Source organism: Arvicanthis niloticus, chromosome 1 (assembly GCF_011762505.2).
Source record: "Arvicanthis niloticus isolate mArvNil1 chromosome 1, mArvNil1.pat.X, whole genome shotgun sequence".
Lineage (NCBI taxonomy): Eukaryota > Metazoa > Chordata > Mammalia > Rodentia > Muridae > Arvicanthis > Arvicanthis niloticus.
Genome location: NC_047658.1, coordinates 101,965,231 through 101,986,044, shown reverse-complemented (window position 1 = coordinate 101,986,044; position 20,814 = coordinate 101,965,231). Strand labels below are relative to the sequence as shown.

At 46.2% G+C, this 20,814-nt stretch overlaps 1 protein-coding gene and 1 non-coding gene across 3 annotated transcripts in view; one reads left to right on the top strand and one right to left on the bottom strand.

Annotated features, from left to right (window-relative positions):
* Dock1 (dedicator of cytokinesis 1) overlaps nt 1–20,814 on the bottom strand; it is a 503,223-nt gene that overhangs the window by 36,580 nt on the left and 445,829 nt on the right. For both annotated transcript variants that reach the window (XM_034495028.2, XM_034495020.2), the window contains exons 38-40: nt 18,699–18,818; nt 4,546–4,635; nt 3,525–3,629 (exon numbers count right to left, since the gene is read on the bottom strand). In XM_034495028.2, the coding sequence (XP_034350919.1) occupies nt 3,525–3,629; nt 4,546–4,635; nt 18,699–18,818 (315 nt within the window). The remainder of the gene's footprint in view (nt 1–3,524; nt 3,630–4,545; nt 4,636–18,698; nt 18,819–20,814) is intronic.
* Nucleotides 5,968–6,094, top strand: LOC117701721 (small nucleolar RNA SNORA17). The gene has a single exon (XR_004605809.1). It is a non-coding gene; the product is annotated as a small nucleolar RNA SNORA17 (small nucleolar RNA).

Sequence of the window (20,814 nt, the reverse complement as noted above, 5' to 3'; positions counted from 1 at the left end):
GCATATGCACACCATGGGACATGAACACACACATGCATGCCTGCACACACACATACGAGAGCACAATAAGTTCTATTTTTATATAAATAAATGTAATAAGTAACTAAGCCAGGCACAGGAGTCCCACACATGTTCATAAGGGTTAAGTAGCCAGTGTGTGTGGACAATGATAGTTGTTTTCCTTCTCAGGTGAAGGTGGAGGAGTTAAGAATAGGTGACTAGAATACAATTATTTAAAGCCAAATTTCCCCACAGAACTGTGGCCACTATAGGGGTTGCTCAGCCTCCTTCTCCTGTTTTTGTTTTGAGAGAGGGAAAGTCTCGTATTATGTAGCTCTGGCTGTCCTGGAACTCACTGTGTAGACCAGGCTGACCTCTTGCTTCTGCCTCCCAAATGCTGAGATTAAAGCCATGTGCCAACACACCTATTAGCCTCTACTTTCATTTTCAAGGAAGCAATGGGATTCTTCCTTGGGGAACCTTCCATACTCCACTGTAACCCGGATAACCTCCCATCTCAGTAACATCCTCAGAAGTTTCTATCTTGTTGGGTGTTTGCCTTGCTTTTATTTTGCTAATTCATTGTACTCTTTGTCAAAAAAAGTATCAACTCTGGTCATATAATTGGAATGTATTTTCTTGTGAAAGATCCACACGTGTGTGTGTGTGTGTGTGTGTGTGTGTAAAATTAATTTAGGTTTTACGTTTCTCTCATGTGAATTGGGTCCTGTGTTAATTGTCTACCTAGACACAGAAAAGAGTTGGCATGAGAACCTAGCAGCCAGTGGTAGGTGCCTCCCCCTTGTAGCCCTAATTAAGTCATCATTTCTCTGCTAAAAAGAATATATCTCTGCATAAGACTAAGGGGAGGTCCTTGGAGCCTGACCCAGTCCATGGGTATCACAGGGAGGTCAGCAGAGATGGAGGAAAGGGGACCTCAGTCAAACAGGAAGACCCTAAGCTCCTGGCCTCTCTGAAGCCTGGAAATGAGTGACTGGTAGGACTTCCTTCTGGCGGGATGAGCTCTGTATGATCCTTACTCAGCAATGACAAGGTGTATGCAGCTTTTAGGCCTTTGTCATTTTCAAGTGACATTCTCCAACCTAGATTTCACTGGAGGCTGTTAGCTCAGGACAGACCAGGTAGCTCAGTAAAGTAAAGGGGCACTCCCCTTTTACCCTCCTTACCCTCCCTGTGGGTTTGATCAGTCACACCCATACATCTGGAAGGAAGGGTCCTGAGACAGAACAGATCTCTTCAAGGACCAGAGAATTCTGCATGTCAGCCCAGTTACAAACAGGTGTCAGTGGCTACAGCATTACATACCTGCTGTCATTTGAAGACTGCCACCTCTCTAACACCTAGTCCTTTTCTGTGCTTCTGCTATCTACTAGGAGACTTGTCTGCATCAGCTAGTGATGCTAGGTGAAGCCCCGCCTTCATCAGTAGCTGTCCACGGACAGATATGACCAAGAGGACCAAGAGAGGGGCAGAGGTAACAGCATTTTCTACACATTCTCAGATCTGTGTTGACTCAGCCATAAGTAAAAACATATCTAATCAGCACATTTTCACAGAGATAAGGGGTGATGCCTGCCCTTGCTGTGGCTTGAAGGACCCTGCCACACTTTTACCCTTTAAACACTGAAATATAGTCACCAGTGTAATGGTCGCTGGCTAGTTGAACATGTTGGGAAAGGACTGGCTCCACTAAGGTCTCCAGAAATTTTCTTCTACTCTACAGGGCCTCAGGGACACAGAATCTACTGGTTCCTTGCCCTGGAGTTCCCAGCCTCCAGATCTACGCGCAATAAATTTTTGTTGTTTATAAATTACCCAGTCTAAGGTGTTTTGTTATAACAATCCAAACTGATCTGAACAATCCCTTTTCAAGTCCCAGTTTATTCTGTAGTTTAACAAATTACTAAGGAAGTAACAGTTTAAGGATTAGATTTTTCTCCCCTGCTTTGCACTTAGGTATGGCTTGAAACATCATTATGGAAGAAAAAAATGCTCTATTTTTTTTCTGGAAGAAAAATGTCAAGTAGAAAGCAAAGTAATATGTAGTCTTAATTAGAAATATAAATACAGAGTCTGGGCCTTCTGTGAGGCTCTACGAAGCCAAACATTTCAGGAATGCAGTAAGATTTACTAGAGAGCAGACTACTCAGAAAGTAGCATGCATTTATTAAGCTTTACCCTCGAAGAAGGCACAATCATAAAAACACATAAAGGCTTTAATAGAAAAAACACTAGAGTTATAGAGGAAAAACACTAATAATATTTTCCAGAAATGTCCATTACTTTGCATTCTGCAGTAGTCCTTCCAAACATGAAAACGGGGGAGGGGGGGATGTACATAGAGTCAGAGATATTTATTCCTTGTGAGAATGATAAATATTAATAAGAATGCAAAAAAAAAAAAAAAGCAACGAGCTGGATTTATGGAGAGAAACAGTGCCAAGGGGACAGGCAGATAGCTCGGCGTCTGCTCTCTCGGCAGCTTGGAGTTGCTAAACATTCCGCCCACTTTTTGGTAACTGGTAATGTCATTGCCAGACTGACCCCTGCCAGGCGATCTGTGAAGCGTAATGGATATATTGCTCCAGCCCCACAGAGTTATTCAGGTGTGTCGGGAAAGTCAGCTCAAAATTAATCAAGCACTTTAAACTCTTTAGTCTTACTTTATATTTTGTCCTTTGATGGTGGAAGTGACCCAGGATGGTCCCTGGGGCCTGCAGTAGCCAGTGCTTCAGACTGAATTGCAGCATGCCTCCTGGGGGGCAGTCCATCTCATGCTTACTCGGGCTGCTGCCTTACTGTTGGAGCTAGATACTATTTCCATGGTTGGTGGCCCCTGTATCACAGGGGACTCTGTGCCTGGGGCCTAGACTCTAACACCCCATGAGCATGAGTGTGTCAAGCCCAAGGCTGGTTTCTCTTTTCCTTGAGACACATGTGGGGCACTCATAGAGACACCAAAGTTTTTATAAAATGCACATGCATACCACAGAGTGTTTATGGAGACGAGAGGAGCCATGAGTATTGGTCCCTCTTTGTTTGCGGCGGGATCCCTTTGCTATTTACTGCTATACATACCAGACTGGCTGGCCTATGGGCTTCCAGAGGGTCTCCTAGCTCCACATCCCATCTTTTGGTAGGAGGGTAGGCCTTGTGGATATGTGCCATTGAGTCTGGCTTTATATAGGTTCTGGGGATCTGAACTCAGGTCCTCACACTTGTGGCAAATGCTCTGCCTACTGACTCATCTCTCCAGCTTGCTATGTATATTTCAGCACAATTAAACACACACACACAAATTTCTGAGAAGAGTTCTTTCAGGAAAAAAAAAATCACACAAAAATCTCTATATGTAAGCAGAGTCCTCATGTAGTAAATAGTTTTGGTCCCTCTCGGGCACCTCAGAGTCAACATCTGACTTTGCTGTGTAAAGCGTTAAGACCGGAAAGGGTCTCTCTGCTGAACGAGTGAAACTGGCTCGGAGCAAGAAGAATCAAACTTACCCGAAGGAATGAAGGAAATCCTTGCCCATAGTAGCCAACAGCAAAATAGTCCGGCTTGGGTCTTATCACCTTGACAATGTTCTCATAAAATTGTGCCTGTTTTTTCTGGAACAAAAAACAAAAACTCATTTTAGGTTCCCATAGAGCATTGGAGCACCCACCCTTCTGGATTCTTCTTGGGGGCCTAAGACGTGTATCTGGCTGAATCTCAATTTTGACATTATTTTTCATGCTGTTCAGCAAGGTAACCTAAACAAGCCACACTCGGTCACTAGTTGTCTTTTGAGGGTATTTTCAATAATCCAAGGAAATGATTTCCATGTGCTTTTAGTGCTTTTTAAAAAAGGGACATAGAGCAGACACTGGGAGAATCTGAAGGACAGAATTATTCTGCTCTAAATCATAGGTAAACACTCTGTCACAAATGTGGTCTGCTGTGTTTGCACGCGCGCGCGCACGCGCGCGCGCGCACACACACACACACACACACACACACACACACACACACACACACACACACAACGGCATGGCTGAGAAGGCAGCAGCTAAAAACTTAGATGATGTCACAGCACTTAAGGTTCTGGCCACCTCCTGTCCGCCTCTTCTTGTGGCAAGGGTGAACGCTTTAAACTAGCTGAAACTCGAGGCTGCCAAGACCCCTGTACTTAGGACGTAAGCACCTGTTGTGCATTACTAATGCAAGATTTAACTTCTTAGCCTACTTGAGAATAAAAAGTAAAATTTCATAGGCTGGGATCAACCAGCATACAAAGGACATCCATTTCTCAAGACAATACAGAGGGGACAGGTCAAAGGCAAGGGTACAGTTGAGGCAGATCTCAACATGAAAACTGAATGGGAAATCTAAGAAATCCAAGTCTAAGCCTAAGCCCAAGCCCAAGCCCAAGCCCAAGCCCAAGCCCAAGCCCAAGCCCAAACCCAAACCCAAACCCAAACCCAAACCCAAACCCAAACCCAAACCCAAACCCAAACCCAAACCCAAACCCAAGTAAGGACTGACCAGCAATTCACTCAGCTGCTCATAATCAAACATCTCCGTTTCGTACTGCTCGGCAAGTTCCTTGCCCAGTGCGATGGCCTCCTCCCACATCTGTGAGTGACACAGAGAAGAGAGAGAGAAAGAGAGAGAGAGCCAAGCATGAGTCATGCATCATGTCAAACAGGAAAATCATTCTTTACAATGAAACATGCAGAAATGCACGAGATTAATGGACACGCTGGAGAATCATGCAGGAAATGTACAAGTATTTTCTAGAGGTTCCAGCTCTTGGCTCAGGACCCGCAGTCTTGACTAAACTGCTCAACCCGAGGCTCATCTGTCATACCACCTCTTCCCCCGGCACGGAAGTCTGCTGGTCCAGCATCACTTGTCCTCACTCTCCTGCTGCCAGTAATGGCCGCCAAGGACCATCTGTCAGGGCAGCCTGGGAGCCAGGGAAGAGACACCACAGGGTGAAGATGCATAGCTAGGAACATCTACTACGTGGCTACTTCCCAAATGTTCCCACTGCATAGCCATCAGGTCCCAGAGTGCACAATGCCAGAAACGCCAACTCAAAGCTTCAGAATGCTTGCTTTTTGCAGATGCAAATCCTGCCAGTATTTGAAAAGGGGATTTTCCTATGGCAAACAGTTTGAAGATGCTTCTCCAAGTAGCTTACTTTTAAAAACATGGATAAATGTTTACTTATTTTATTTTACTTATTTATTTTGTACACACACACACGCACACGCACACACACACATGTATGCATGCATGTAAGTGCCAGTGTCCTCTGAGTTGAAAGGCGATGGAGTTATAGGCTGTTGTAAGGTGTCCAGTGCGGGTGCTGGGAACCAAACTTGGGACCCTGCAAGAAGAGGACACTTAATGGAAGAGCATTTCTCCAGCTATCATCATCACCACCATCATCATCATCACAATCATCATCACCACCATCATCATCAATCACCATCATCACCATCATCATCTGCATTTCTTAATATGGATAAACTTTTGAACATAGTAATTTGATGCTAGACCTGACTCCCCCTTGGGAAAGATGGATTGCCTGAGAAGCATGGGACATTTGGAGGTAGCAGCTCCCCTAAGATCCCAACTGTTGCCCACTCTCCTCTTTGGGCTTCAGTAACCCAGAACTTTCTTTGATGTATTAAAACTGGAACATGCTTGTCTTCTCTCCCCAGACTGCATTCCCCCAAGAGTGTCACTCCCATGAAACCTGAGGACATTTCTACCTGCTCCTCAAGACTCAGTACACAGAACTGGAGGTCGACAGGAAACTAAAGTTCAGACAGTTCTTAACAAACTGTAATCCGAGCCTCATATCTCTATATTTTCACATTCTCAGGAGATCACAGAATTCATCTTCATGGGAGCCACTCATTCCTGCCTACTAGTAGCTGGAAAAAGATGAGGACTCCTGCCCCTAGAGACGTTACAGGTATGGCTGCCGTCCCGTGTGAGTCAGTAGTAGCAGAGGGGGAGAGGCTATGTCCATGCTCAGTGCTCTGACCTGTGAATATCTGAATGATTAGTAGCCTGAAGAAAGGGAGCCTGAGATTACCACTAGTTTGGTAGTAGACAGGCCCAGATGGGTTCCCAGTATGGGGAGAATGCCCAGAGACTAGGGGACTAAGGGCCCTGAGTGAGAGTGAGCTTGAGACAGATGGCCCTCACATGGGGCCACTTGGGCAGACTGGACAAGGTGCAACCTAAGGTGACCACCAGACTGGCACCATGGGGCCCAGACAGGGAACTATCCTGAGACAACCCCTGCCTGGCACCGTAACGCATGAGCAGAGCATTCCTGAGACTGCTTCAGAGACAACACCAGTTACTCAGAGACCCCGGGAGCCACTAAGATGAGCAAGTAAGTGGTGGAGGAATGGAAGGTGGGGTCCATATCTGAGTTGGTGGCCATGCAGTTGCAGGTATCCATTACCAAAGGCCAGGCAGATGTCCCGGGTCTAAGTTGCCGCCTAGGGACATGTTGATGTCCGAGGGCTGTATAGAAATGGTCCCACGGCCCTCACCTAGGCATCATGGGAATGCTGGCCCTCTCACGTGGCACGGAGGAAGAAGAGATACCCTCCTCCCCCCTTGACCCTCACCATCCGTGGCAGGTGAGAAAGCAGGCCGTGGGGCCCTGAGAGCAGGAGAAAGGACCCTACCCCTCACCAACTGCACACTCACACCTTGCCTTGGCACAGTAGAGCTGACCTTTGGAGGGGAGGGCGTCATTCTGGTCCCAGGGGCTTGAGTGTGAGATAGCTGGCCACAGCACTTGTCAGACTTGTGGTGACATGGGTAAGGAAGAGAGGAAAAGACGCCTCCAGGTGAGAGAGTTGGCCCAATTGGGGTCATGAGAGCAGGAGAGCAGCCCCTTCCTGCACCTCACCTGGGCAGCACAGTAGAGCTGATCTTGACGGTGGGGGCACTGGTGACCTTCCCCAAGGGTGTCTTCAGAGATGCTATTGTTGCCTGTGCCATGGAGATCTCTCATGGGTGTCATGAGAGAGCTGCCCCCACCTCCACCCCAAGTTTTCTGTCATAGGGCAGTGTGGGCAAGGGAGAAATGGCCACTATCACCCTTACCCCTTGCCACCTACCAGGTGGGAGAGCTGACCCTGGGGTCATGAGAGCATGAGAACTGTCCCTGTCTCTCACCTGCTGCAACATTTGGGAGAGCAGGCCCTGTACCTCACCTGAGCAGGACAGTAGAGTTGGCCCTGGATGTGAGGATTGCAGGTGAGCCAGTCCAGAGGACATGAGCACAGGAAGGCCTGCTCTGTCTCTTGTTTCCAGGTCAGTGACACGGATAAGGGACTGATACCTTCCTCACCTCCCTCATCCTGTGCCATTTATGACAGGTGGGAAAGATGCCCCTGGGGTCACGAGAGTGGGAGAACTGGCCATGTCCCTCACCAGGTACAAACACTCAGGAGAGCCCGCACTACACCTCACCTGGGCAGCAGGGTAGAGCTGGCTCTGGTTGCAGGGGGTCGCTGGTGAGCAGACCCTGAGGGCTGGAGAGCTGGAGAGTCAGTGGGCTGACCAGCTCAGATACCTCTCAGATCCAGAGCTTTGAATTGGTCCATCTCAACATTTACCCTATCAGTGAACTGATGTAAAGCACGAAGGGGCAGGTCCTATAGATCCAAAACTTCAGGATCTCCAGGATCCAGGCAACCACAGGCGATCTGGGAAGAGTCCCAGGGAGCTTCAGTATTGATAGCATAGCAGAAGCCAGAGGCCTCAGACCAGACCAACAAGTCATTGCGATGAACATTTGCAAGTGTGGACAGAAGGGTACACTGTGGGACACACTGTGGCACAGTACAACTTCTGCAGCGAGTTGTTTTTTTTTTTTTTTTTCTCTGTTGGAGGGAAGGTTGCAAGGAGGATGGGTAGGAGGGGAAGGGGAGATGAGTGGGATTGGGGAACATGATGTGAAACTCACAAAGAAGCAATAAAAAGTTAAAAAAAAACAAAAAAGATGAAGACCTCCAGGGGGCAACGTCTCTCTGACAAGGGCTTAGATCAGTGTTTCTCAAGCTGTGGGTCAGACTCTTTTGGGGGTCCCATATTATATATTATATCATAATTCACCACAGTAGCAAAATTAGTTATGAAGTAGCAACAAAATAACTTTGTGGTGGGGGAGGGTCACCGCAACATGAGGAATGGTATTAAAGGGTTGCGGCATTAGGAAGGTTGAGAATCACTGACATAGACACTCATGGTAAAAAAATGAAATAAATATGTCTAGCTGACATGATGTCCAGCCACCTGTGCTTCTCAGGTGACGCTCTCCAACCACCTGTTAGGAGTATTATTTCCAGGCTGCAGACAGGGAAGCTGGGGGTCAGAGAGGGAAGGAGCTTGCCCAGGTGACAGGGCAGAGACACGATAGACTTCACGGGTAGACTTGCATTTTTACTCTTGAAGATCACATGCCAGCACTTCCAGGGCTGTCAGTTGGCACACCCCTGGCACAGAGCATTCTGCCCGTTAGGATGGCCCCACCACAGGGGTTGATTATTATTGACTCTCTCAACTAACTGAAGGATATACCCACCAGTAGTTATACCCACCAGAGATACTCTCTTCATACTTACTACTTTATAAATTATTCCCCTTCCCCCCATTGTGGGTATTGTGAGAAAGGATCTTATGTAGTGCCAGGCTAGCCTCCAGTTCACTAGATAGAAGAGGATGGATCACTTTGAATTCCTGATTCTTTTGCCTCTACCTCCCAAATTCTGGGATGACAGGAGTGTACCATTATGTCCAATGCCAGTTGGCATTCTTGATGAGAAAAAAAAAAAGTGGCTCTGAATTAATGGATTGTATTTTTAATACTGTGAAGAGCAAAGTAAAAGTAAGTCCCTTGTGGGCTTCAGATATAGGGAGCGCAGCCTGAAGAGGAGTCTAGAAGGAGACAGGGACCCTGGGTCAAGGGGTCACTTCACGCTGTTCTCTTTGGTCTGATGCTATCCCATATTCTCTGTGTATTCACATCCACCTCTCTAGAACTTTCATGCCCTCTTCTGGAGAGCTCACATCCCCAGAGGAACACTCTCCCCTGTAATGTTTCTTTTAGGCACCAGTGACCCATGGCTCCCTTAGTATGCTTCCACTTCAAAGGCAACATTCCCTCTCCTTGTAAGTCTCCTTTAGTAGATTGTTCTTTAGTTTCTGTAAGCTAATATACCTTCTCTTAGCTGCTCGTTCCCGAGCAAAAGCTTAATCTGTCTTGATCCGAAATGACAGATAAGGTACTTTAGATATGTAGCCAAGTAATTGTTTTTAAAAGAAATACAGGTCTCGAGTAAATATCTTTTCTTGCTCACCCTGAGGTCTTGCGGTTGTGTTTTCTATCAGATTTTCTATAAATACATAAGCCACCCCCTCCATGCCCCTCCACTTGTGTTAAAGGATTCCACACTGGGCAGATTTTCATCTATTTTTAATTGGACCGGGGCTCTACAGGGAGTGTGGGCAGTTCATACTTCTAACACGAATGCTGAGGAAAATATTTCACCACCACAGAGGAAGCAGATTCAATATGATCTAGATTTAGATTGTCTCAGCGAAAGAATCGCTTTGACCTTTGGTGACTGAACCCGGGCTCAGTTCCATTCTTACAAGAGCTACAGGCTTAGCAGGCTTGAACAGCCCCAAATGAAAATGCCTCGATTCACAGACAACTTTATTTTCTGATCTGAGGTCTTTAATCCAGTTTAGGGCATCTGGGGAATTGTTGGCTATTGTCTGCGGGGGCACGTTTGGCCTCAGTCCTCTTCCCCACTGGATAGGTTCTTCCCCTTTCCTGAGATAGTAATCTTTTCTGTCTTCCAGGTTTTGGGGGCTCCCCGTTTCTTCAAGCCCTGCACACAGAAAACTTTCTTTTCTAATAAAACACCTTTCTCAGTGTCAAGTCGGTGGTAGCCGAGGAGGCTGGGGAGATGGATCCAAAGGGAAAGAAGGTGGCAGCCTCAGAACAAGACAATGTGTTCAATTCCCAGAACCCACATAGAAAGCATAGACAGTCATGAATGGGACTTGGGTGACAGCTCAGTAGCCAAGTACACTCAGTGTGCAAGCAGGAGGAGCTGAGTTCAAATCCTTAGTTGTCAAGCAGCAGCAGCAGCAGCAACAACAACAACAAAGCCTGCCATGGTCTTACATAACTGTAACTCCAGTAGGAAGATAAATGGAGTTTGCTGACTGCCCATCTACATCTAAGTTCCATGGGAGATTTTATCTCATGGGAATAAGGGAGAAAAGCAAGAGCAAAATATCACACACACACGCACACGCACACGCACACCCAGTGGCAGAGAATATATCAAGTATTGATTTTTCACAGGTAGACATGACGTGGATTACAGGGATGGAGACACTCCAGGATGGCGGGGCAACAGCCAATGAAGAGGGAGATGTCATTAGGGGTGAAAGGTTCTTCATCTTTAGCATGACTGACTCACCAGAACTCCCATGGGCAACTCTGGTTTAGTGCACATACTGGCTGTGAACAGCTCCCTAGCAAAGGTGTTTTATACGAAGCCCGACTTTCGGCCATTTTTCTACTGCTCATCCGTTTTCCCTGGCAGTTATTGGGAATAGTCACACTCAATTACCTCCTGAATTTCCAGAGTCCCACACAGCTTTCTGGTGTTTAATGGATGAGGATCAATGTTGTGGAAGAGGCCACATCTCTGCTTGAGGTCCCTCTGCACCAGAGGGACCAAGTGGCCCAGGATGGGCAGGAGGCCTTCACGCCCATGGAGCATCTTTCTGGTCCTTAAATCTGAACAAGGGACCCCTTAGACCTGTGAGGTAGATCTTCCTATGTCCACCTGTGTGACATGCTCATTTAGTCTTTGAGAACTCAGATGCTGGCTGCGAACCCCTTGAGGTCAACTCTGCCTATGTTTGTGTACATCAGGGTGCCTGTGGCACACAGTAGGTCTGTTAGTGGAGAAGCGTCTCTGTGATCCTACGGACTGAAGCATGACAGCATTGTTCTTGGCCCAAATGTTCTGACAAAAGTTAATTCCTTTTAATAGTGTCAGATCCCAAAGAACCTAAGAGACCTGAATTCCCACAGAGAATCTGTCTGATGAGATAGACTCTGGCTCACACCGTGAGTTTGCAAAGCCTGAGAATGAACTTATGACAGACAGGGTTCCTTCCACAAGGCTTACCCACGGCCTTCTAAATGGGAATGTCACAGAATGTGAAAATGTCACCCTACTTAGAAACAGAATCTAACCATCTCACCAAAAAAAAAAAAAAAAAAAAAAAAAAAAAAAAAGAAAGAAAGAAAGAAAGAAAGAAAGAAAGAAAGAAAGGAAACACACTTCCAGACTCCTATTGACAGCTCACAGATGATGCAGGCTGCGTGCATTTTGGTTTTTGTCCCCCACCCCCCAAGTTTGGCACAAGGCAAAGTGTGAACTTCATCAATGGGATCTTATTCTAAAGAAGGAGAATTCCAATTAAAACTAGTTGCAGGGCTCTACACATCATCCTGGCAGGAAATTATGCATCGTTGTCATTAATGGCCAGCAGGGTCTGGACTTGAGAGATTGAGAGCTGCAGCCACCTGGGTAGGACAGGCATCCATACTGTAAATTCTCCCACTAGCGAGAGAGCTGCTATTTTCAACTCTCATCCTCCACAGAGAAGCCTGGTAATTTTCAGTGAAGTACTTGGATTAAGGGCTTTATTGAAAATTACTAGGCCTCAGCCAAACACAATAAGACAGACAATTTGGAGCAGCTTCAGAAAAGAACGCTTGCTTCCCAGATAAAGCCGAACACAGGCTTTTGCAGGGAGAGGCCCAGGTGGGGGTAAAAATGGAATGGGAAAGGAGTCTGAGGTAATTGTTGGGCTGTGGAAGGAAGAAATGTTGGAGAATGAAAACGAGAGTGAATGGAAATGACATTTTGTGGAGAGAAAGGAAAAAGATTAAGATGCCAACTGCTAGGCTGAAAGTCATTCAAAACGTTAAAGAACGAAAGAAAAGCAAAAACTAGAAGAATGTTTTTGTACAGGAGAAACACAGAAAACTAACAGGTCATACTTTATAGGTAAATGTGCCCAATACAAAGGGCAAAAACTCCTGTTGGCCTTGCTGGTGTCATGGCACAAGGTAGAGATGGAGGCTGTCTTAGAATTGGATTCCAGCCTCAGCCCAGGCCCTCCGTTAAAGCTTCCCAGCACACAGGATGCAGCTGTGGACCTGAGAATGGGGCCCTCCTCCTAACCTGCCAGCAACACCCTGCTACAATTCACATTGCCCGACTTTCCTCAGTCCAAAGTCCCAACAGTGCATCAACTCAAGGGTTTATTATACTATCTCCATAGAGTAAGCATGGAGTAAAGATTTCCTTAAGGGCAAGGAGAACCAGACCAACGGTGCCAAGCTGTATCCAGAGCTCTGCCTGAAACAAGGCTTGGTGAGACTGAGGTTTCATTTTGTTTCCATCTTATCACACCTTTAAAAATAATTTAAGTGTTTTACTATGGTTTGTATATACTCACATATACATATAAGCAAGTAAGTGTAATTTAAAAATTAAAACTGCATTTCTAAGTGCAAGATCAAACTTGCTTGAGGTTTAAGTGGTTCTATGCATGCCTACACACACACACTCAGACATGAGTCTGGCCATGAGTGCTTTTGGCAAATCTCATCTGTGTCAGGGCTCCCTGTTTGTTTGTCTGCTCACCTACTCAAAAAGCTGCTGACCCGATTCAGACTGAAGGTGGCTGCTTTGATCAGACAAACAGGACTCTGCAGTAATGGCCAGCCTTTCTCTTGCAAGGACCCATCTTTGTCCCATTAGCAGCCTCTATTGTGAGCGAATGCAATGCCAGGGGCAGTACTCTAGCCAAGTTACTAACTTGTACTACAAGACTCAGGACAGAGTATGTTAACAGCATTTGAGACTAGGATATTTGTGTGTGTGTGTGTGGGGGGGGCGGTTAACAGGACAGAGATGCTTCTGATGAGGTGTTGGTGTGGGGAAGAAGAGTGATGCTTTTGAGCCCTCCCTGAGGCTCAGAGGCAGGGTCAAGAAGCAAGATCATACAATTGTCTGAGGAACTTTATGGAATACCTAACTGATGACAGCATCTTTGATTCCATGGTGTTTGCTGCTCCAACAGTGGCCGGCGGGTGGGGGGGCTCAGCTGCAAAAATATCTGACTGTGTTGACACTCTGAAGCACTTGGGTTATGGGGTAGGGGAACAAGGACAACTGCACTCTTTGCTCAATTTAGCAGTAAATCTAAACTACTCTAAAAACACACAGTTTAGGGGTGGTGACATGGCTCTGTGGTGGAGGTCCTTGCCTTCTCTTAAGGACAGGAGTTTAACCTTGGAACCCACATGGTAGTAGGACAAAACTCTTCTTACAAGTTGTCCTCTGCCCTCCACAGGTTGATGGTCTATACACCAGGTTGACTGGTGGGCATGTCTGTGAGGGATTCCCTTCATTGGCATGGGAAGCCCCAACTTAAACATATCAGGCCAGATAAAAGTTTATGGAGGAAAGAAAGCTTCACTCTTCTGTTCCATTGATCTTCATTCTCATTGGTGAGCTCAGCTACCCTGTTGCTCCTGCTGCTAATTCCTTCCATGATATTAAAACCAGCTTTTCTGGGCTTCCAGTGTGGACTGAATATCAGTGGTTCCTCAGGTATCCAGCCTTGTTTGCGGAGCTGGGTTTTCAGCCTCTCTGGTATGAGAAGGGCATTGATGGACTATCCTGAACATTTCCTGAAGCCAATCTAATAAGCCCTCCTCTAGTATACGTTCATTCTATTGGTTCTGTTTGTCTAGAGCAATGGTTCTTAACCTGTGGGTTGCGACCCTTTTGGGGGCTGCAGACCAGATATTTACATTACAATTAATAACAGTAATCAAATTACAATTATGAAATAGCAATGAAATAATTTTATGGTTGGGGGGAGTCACTGCAACGTGAGGAATTGTATTAAAGGGTCACAGCAGTAGGAAGATTGAGAACCACTAGTGTAGAGGACCCTGACTAATACAGTCCCCCATTGGCTCCTGTGGTCTTCTGATGGTGGCACTGTTTTGGAAAGCTGGTGAATCATTATGGTATTTGGGAAAGTGAATCACTGTGGGTGGGCCTTGAGGCTTGGTAGCTCAGCCCCTCTTCCTGTCTTCCCTCTGCTTCCTGACTATGGATGTAGCAGATGTAGAAGGACCAGCCTCCTTATTCTGCTGCTGTTCCTTCCCTGTCATGTTGGACTGGCTCCTTTCCCTTGTTTCTAATTTGTCAGGTTATTATTCAGAGCAGGAAGCATAATAACTAGTCTGATGCTCTAAGGCAGAATCAAGTAGAACATGGAGGTGGGAATTAAGAGGAGTTGGTGGGTGGCTGGTAATGGGAGCCCCTCACCCCCTGAGTTAGACAAGAATGCAGCTCTCCAGGAGACAACGTTGACTGGTCCTTACAAGCCCAGGAAAGAAAAACTGATGGTGGTGGGGTCTGGTCAGCATAGGCAAATGCACCACCGAAGGGCACAATTCTCAACTCAAATAACAAAACAGGGAAGTTCCAGGAAATGCCAACACATTCAATAAAGTAACATTGCATTTCAGGTGTACACATGTGTGTGAAAGTTCACTTGCATGTATGTGTGTGTAGAAGTCAGGGGTCAGCATCAGGAATTTTCCATTATTGATATCTAGTTTGGTTTTGTTTTTAAAAGAGGGTCTCTCACTGAACCTGGAGCTTTGCCATTTTGCTAGACTGGCTGCCCAGGAAGCCCAGGGCTTCCTCCTGGGATTCTTTTCCCCAGTGCAGGGATTATAGGTTCGCAACCTTGTCCTATGCTTTTTATGTGTGTTGGGGACTCAATGTAGGTGCTAGGTGAAATGTTGGATGCAAACATTTCACCACCCAGGCCACCTTCCTAGCACTGCTGCTGAGTTTCTCGGCTGCTAGTCACTGCCACAGTAGCCTGCTGGAAGATGGGTCATTTGATAGGTCTGAGGGGTCTCTTATTGACGAGGGCCCTCCTTCATGTTCCCAATGGATAGATATATCACATATTCATGGGGTATTTTATGTTATTCATGATGGATTTTATAACTTTAGTCTAGAGTGAAGGATGAAAAGCTGTGTCTCTGGTCCCCACAAACATCAAAATCTTTGGTCATCAGCAATGGCCTAGGCCACACATCTTATTCCATTCCTTTTAGAAAAGGGGTTCTAGTTTGTTTTCCATTGTTGTGATAAACACCATGGCCAAAAGCAATGTGGGAAGGGAAAGCTTTATTTTACCCCATGGCTTATAGTCCATCATCCAGGGAAGGTGGCAGGAACTGATACAGAAGCCATGAAGAAACCCTGCTTACTGGCTCCGTCTTCCCACCTTACTCTGTTTGCTTTCTCATACAGCACAGAACCAGCGGTGGTGCCACCCACCATGGCTGGGCCCTCCCACAACCAATCATCAATCAAGAAAATTCCCCACAGGTGTGCCTCCAGCTCAATCAATCTTAAGGAGACATGTTCTCAATTAAGGCACCCTCTTTTCAGATGACCCTAGCCTGTGTCAAGTTGATAAAAACAAAACAACACAACAAAACCAACCAGAGCAAAATGCATGAAGGACATTGGTTCTCCTATGACTACGCAGTCTAATTTGTTGCACACACTTGTTTCCTAAATGAAAGTGAGGCAAAAGCTTGAATCAAACTGTCTGCATCTACTGCGATATGCCCCTCCCCCGTGACCTCACAGGACACTGGGGCCCATTGTGCAACACTTTTCCTATGTAGGTTTGCCTTCCGGGATCCCTCTAATGGAAGAATGATATTCAGTCCCAGAGGAGCCAGGATTGAACACCAGAGTCAAGTTCTCTTGGACAGCAGTTCCTGTATCTCTAGCTATGAGGAGTCACACCATTAGATGCGTAGTACTTTTCTTAGAACACATGTATCACTTGGGAGAAGTGAAGATTAACAGTTCTAGGGTGGGCAAGATGGTTCAGTGGGTGAAGTGCTTGCTGAATAAGCATGAAGACCTGTGTTTGAACCCTTAACACCTTCATAAAAATGTTAAGTGTTGTGCTGTGTGTGCATCTATAACTCCAGTACTGGAGAGGCAGGAGGAGTCCAGGGGCTTTCTGGCCATTCAGTTTAGTCAATCAGTGAGCGCCAGGTCATGGAGACACCCCATCTCAAAGTGGACAGTAAGAGGACACCCCTAGGGGCTTCTATATGGGTGTGTGCTTGTGTATTACAGATTAAGGTTGGGTATGAACATTCTAAACTGACTGCATTCCATTTTTGCCCTTTCATGTGATTCTTTAAGATTAACTATTGTATAGAAAAGGTTATCAGGTTATCTTTCATTTAAAACCAAAAAACCTCACTGTCTTCTGCCTTATTCCTACTGAAAATAAGCCACTCTCATGGCAGGAAGAGCTGGTAAGTGTTGAGGATTCCTTTGTTTGGTCATCTAGCAAGCTCCCCTCAGTGAGCATGCAGCAGGCGGCAGGCACTGTTCTGAGCATGAGGCATGCTGGGAGAGGAAACAAGTGAAGCCTCTGTTTCCAGTGCTCACAGCCTCTTGGGCAAGGCTACAGAAGCATGCATATAAACTGCTTGCAGCAAATTAAAAAAGGACTCCAAAGCAAGACAGAGGGTGGTTCATGGGTGAGGAAGAGGTGACATTTAGGCTGAGATGGAGAAAAAAAGAGCTGTGTGTGTATGTGTGTGTGTGTGTGTGGGGGGGGGGCGTAATAGATAGCTTTTAGACAGAACACGACTGGTATATTCCAGACTCCAACAAACATGGCAGAAACATAAAGCAAGGTGAGGGGAAAGAGAGGGACATGAAGCCAGAGAAACAGCAGGGTCTAAGGTCCTTTGGAGCTGTGTTGCTCATGGAGGGCCTGAGTCTGGCTGCCCACAGAGGCACATGCTCCTCAGACTTGGTGGACCCTTGTTTACCTTAGGCTTCCTGCCTGGGATCTCTACCTGTGCTTCACAACACCTGGTCATCATTCCCCAGCATACTACAGAGCCACCAAAGTAAAGGGTGGCCACTGGTGACAGCCTCACTTCTTAACATCCTGCTAGTCTGCTACAGGGTCAAGAAGAATCTACCTTCCAAGTGGCCTGGGTAGAGAATTTGGACTTTTCCCTGTGTTAAGAAGACTGGTGACATGGGCCTGTCATCCTAGCTGCCAAGAACACTGAGGCAAGAAGGATCACAAGTTCAAAGTCAGCCTGAGAAACTGCATGGTGTTTTCAAATGAACAGGTTAACAGAAGGAATGGGTGGCAAAGCACTTGCTTGGCATGTGTGAGGCTTAGGTTCAATTCTTAGCAACACACACACACACACACACACACACACACACACACACACACACGCAGAAAGAACACATACGATGAATTCAGATACAGAGAGAAACCTGAGCTTGTGCTCAGAGAGTCTACTAAACAGTCACTTTTAATAGGGTTTGGTTCCTGTGAATAACACCCAAGGGGGAAGATCCTTCTGTACAACAATGGCTACTGTGGGTAGAAATGCATTTCCAGAAAGACACATGTAGTCCTAAGCCTTGGTATCTGTGAGTGAGAGCTTCGTGTGGAAATAGGCACTTTAGATGTAGTTCAGTTCTATAGAGCAGGCTGAGGCTCCTGACAGGCCAGTGCCTGGTGTCCTCATAGGAGAAGGAATGTAGACACAGGCACACTGTAAGCACGGGGAAGACCCAGATAACTGGCTGATGGGTCCACGAGGAAACAAGTACCAACCACTGCCCACCATGCCTGCCATAAGCCAGATGCATAAAGCATGTGGTCTTGGAAGGCCTCCAGAGAGAACATGGGCTCCATTACACCTGAATCCCAGGCCAAGAGTTCCAGCATTGAAAGGTAATAGGTGTCTACTGTTCAAAGCCTTCTGGACCAACAGCCATAGAAGGAAATAAAACACCAGCTCCCTTTGAGATCCTGTTGGAGTGATACAGGACAGCCTTGACATGACTAAAAAAATTCAGTGGAACTCCAGAAGGAGCTCGGAAGTCACCTTGGTTTTATGAATTTCTTAAGCCAGAGTGGCTAGATTTTTATAGTGACTCCACATCTAATCACAAGGACAGTGACAAAGTGTAAGACGGTTGATTAAAACGATGGCAGCTTTCTTTTAGAAAAAAGTCAACTGAATCTATCATTTTGCTTAAGCCAATTAATCTACAAACTGCCAAGGTGGAACAAAGTCTGTCTCATCACAGGGTTAATTTTTCAGTGACAACAGGAAAATGGAAGATGCCAAAAGCATATACCAGCTCCAAGCACAAAGACATGTCCAAGCCGCTCTTCCAGACCTGGTTTCTCAAGTAAGAGCTATCAAAACAGTCAGATGTCTTCAGGCCCTACTGTCTACAGAGTGCCTAAAAGAGCTATTGATTTTTTTTTTTTAAATAAAAAGGTTTCTTATAAGTACAAGCCAGAGGAACATACATGAAATACGTCCGTTCACAATATGTAATACATTTCTGGTTCTGCGAACACCATGTGTTAAGAAGTATGCTTCTAGTGCTGTGGGGGGACTCATGAGAGAGATCAAGGGACAGTGTGTGTCTTACCTTGCCTTTGTCAAAGTAGTGAATGATTTCTTGGTAGAGCTGCTCTTTCAGCTGTCCCTGTGTTGTCGCCTGGAACCCGTCCCGCTGCGTGAGGTGAGCTGCACACACATCCTCTGACCACTGTGGAAAAACCAAGGAATGAATAACAGCGAGGCAGGGGTGTGTTCAATAATATCACTGAGCAGTAAGACAGGCATCGAGATGCATTGAGGTATGAGACTCTGAGGCCAGGGACCCAGGGCTGCTATCACCAGACTGCCCAGGTCTGGGAATGCCAGGGCTACAACCTGTCCCTGGAGGGCCCAATGAGAAGGACAGATGGGAAGGCAGAGCCAGACTTGTCCAGTAGAAAATCCCTGCAAAGCTTGGACTCCCAAGCTTGCAAATAGCTTCCTGGCAGCCAGGGTGTACTAAGCAAGTGATTGGTGACAGTTCTCAATGAGGAATGAGTCTCTCTCTCTCTCTCTCTCTCTCTCTCTCTCTCTCCCCTTGGTCAGAAGTTACACAAAACCTTAACAATGTATATGGATTACAGGTCATTCAGAAGAGAAATTCATAGTCTATCCTTATGGAGGAAGAGATGTCTCAGCATTACTAGTAGTAGGCTCACTGCCTAGCACAGGTTCTGTCAGTATTTGTGGAAATTTTTGTGTGATCTGAAGAGGTGGCAGAGTGGAAGTTAAGGCCATTTGACAGGCAAAGCATGGGAACTCCTCAGGATTAACTTAACAAACCGTTGTTGGTATGGGCTTCAGTAACAATGAGTTGATGTTTCTTATGGTCTTTCCATGTGCCTATGGGTCAAGATATGTCAGGAGCTTCACCCACTGGAGCTCTGAGCCACCCATCACACAAGTGCATCATGGAATATATCCCTGAAGAAGATCCCATAGGTATCTAAGGGTGTGAGATGTGACTTTGCCTGGGGTGGCTTGGGAGGCTCAGGGTATAGCAGGAATGAGCTTCTCAGGTGGACCTGTGAGATGCAATGTGACCTTCTGTTAAAGCAGGACGGTGAGGGTCTTACAAAGAAGCAACTAACTTCCAGGCATTATTTCCCAAACAAGTACGGGTGAGAGCATGGGATATCCCAGTGAACTCAGTGACATAGTTAAACCACAGGACCAGCTTTGATGACACTTGTTAGGGGCATGACAGACAAAGAGAAAAAGGCAAGGAGTGGGTGTAGGAAGCCGCAATATAATCCGCCACCCCAGATTGCACTAGCCTTGTGTTTTCCCAGAAGTAAACAATTATCTGCGCAGATGCAAAGGCAGAGAGCCCGCCAAAAGTCACTGAATGTTGGGTGGTGAGCGAACAGCCAATCAGAAGTGAATACGTCACTCTAGACCGTATTTAAGCCAGGCCCCTTCCACAACTCAGCCCTTCCGCGTTTTCCAGGTTTGTGATACAGATTAAAGCCTCGTTTGCAGTAACTACCCGATCTCTGCGTCTCGTGTTTAATCTTCCACGGATGCAAGGCTCGGGGGTGCGCGTTAGAGAGTGGGGGCCTTGGTGGTGCTACCACATAGAACAAAGGGCCAAATGGACCAGCATGGAGAAGTCAGGAGTTAGGCTCCACTGAAAGTGGTGACACGCCATCAGATGCTTGCTCCCAGGCATACATCCTTCCTAAACTCAAGAGCCTTGGACTGAACTCTTGAACCTCAGGCTGAACTCTAAGCCTGAGGGCTCCCTATCCCTCAACTTGTTGGGTAGGAGAAGGGAGACCTTTAGGTGGTCCACAAGATGCTCAAATTAAAGATGGCCTTGCAGATCCCATCTGCAAGCAGAACTGAGAAGCTCCATCCGTGTAACACATTGGCAGTTGTGAAAGTAGATTTGTGGACCTGAACTTGGGTGACTGACAAGTAAGAGCCAAATGATTAAGGCTTATTGTACGATTTCAGATCATAAAAGTACCATACTGGATCTGGATGGAGAAGTTCCCCACACTTTCTATGGTAAGTCTGCAGATGAATAAAACTGCTAAGCTAAACACTCATGCTTTTAATCATTCTTATTTTTGGTAAAAAAAAAAAAATTAGTAAAAAAAGAAGATTGCATTTAAAAATCTTTTTAGTTCATAGATACAGGGATACAGACCATTTTGCTT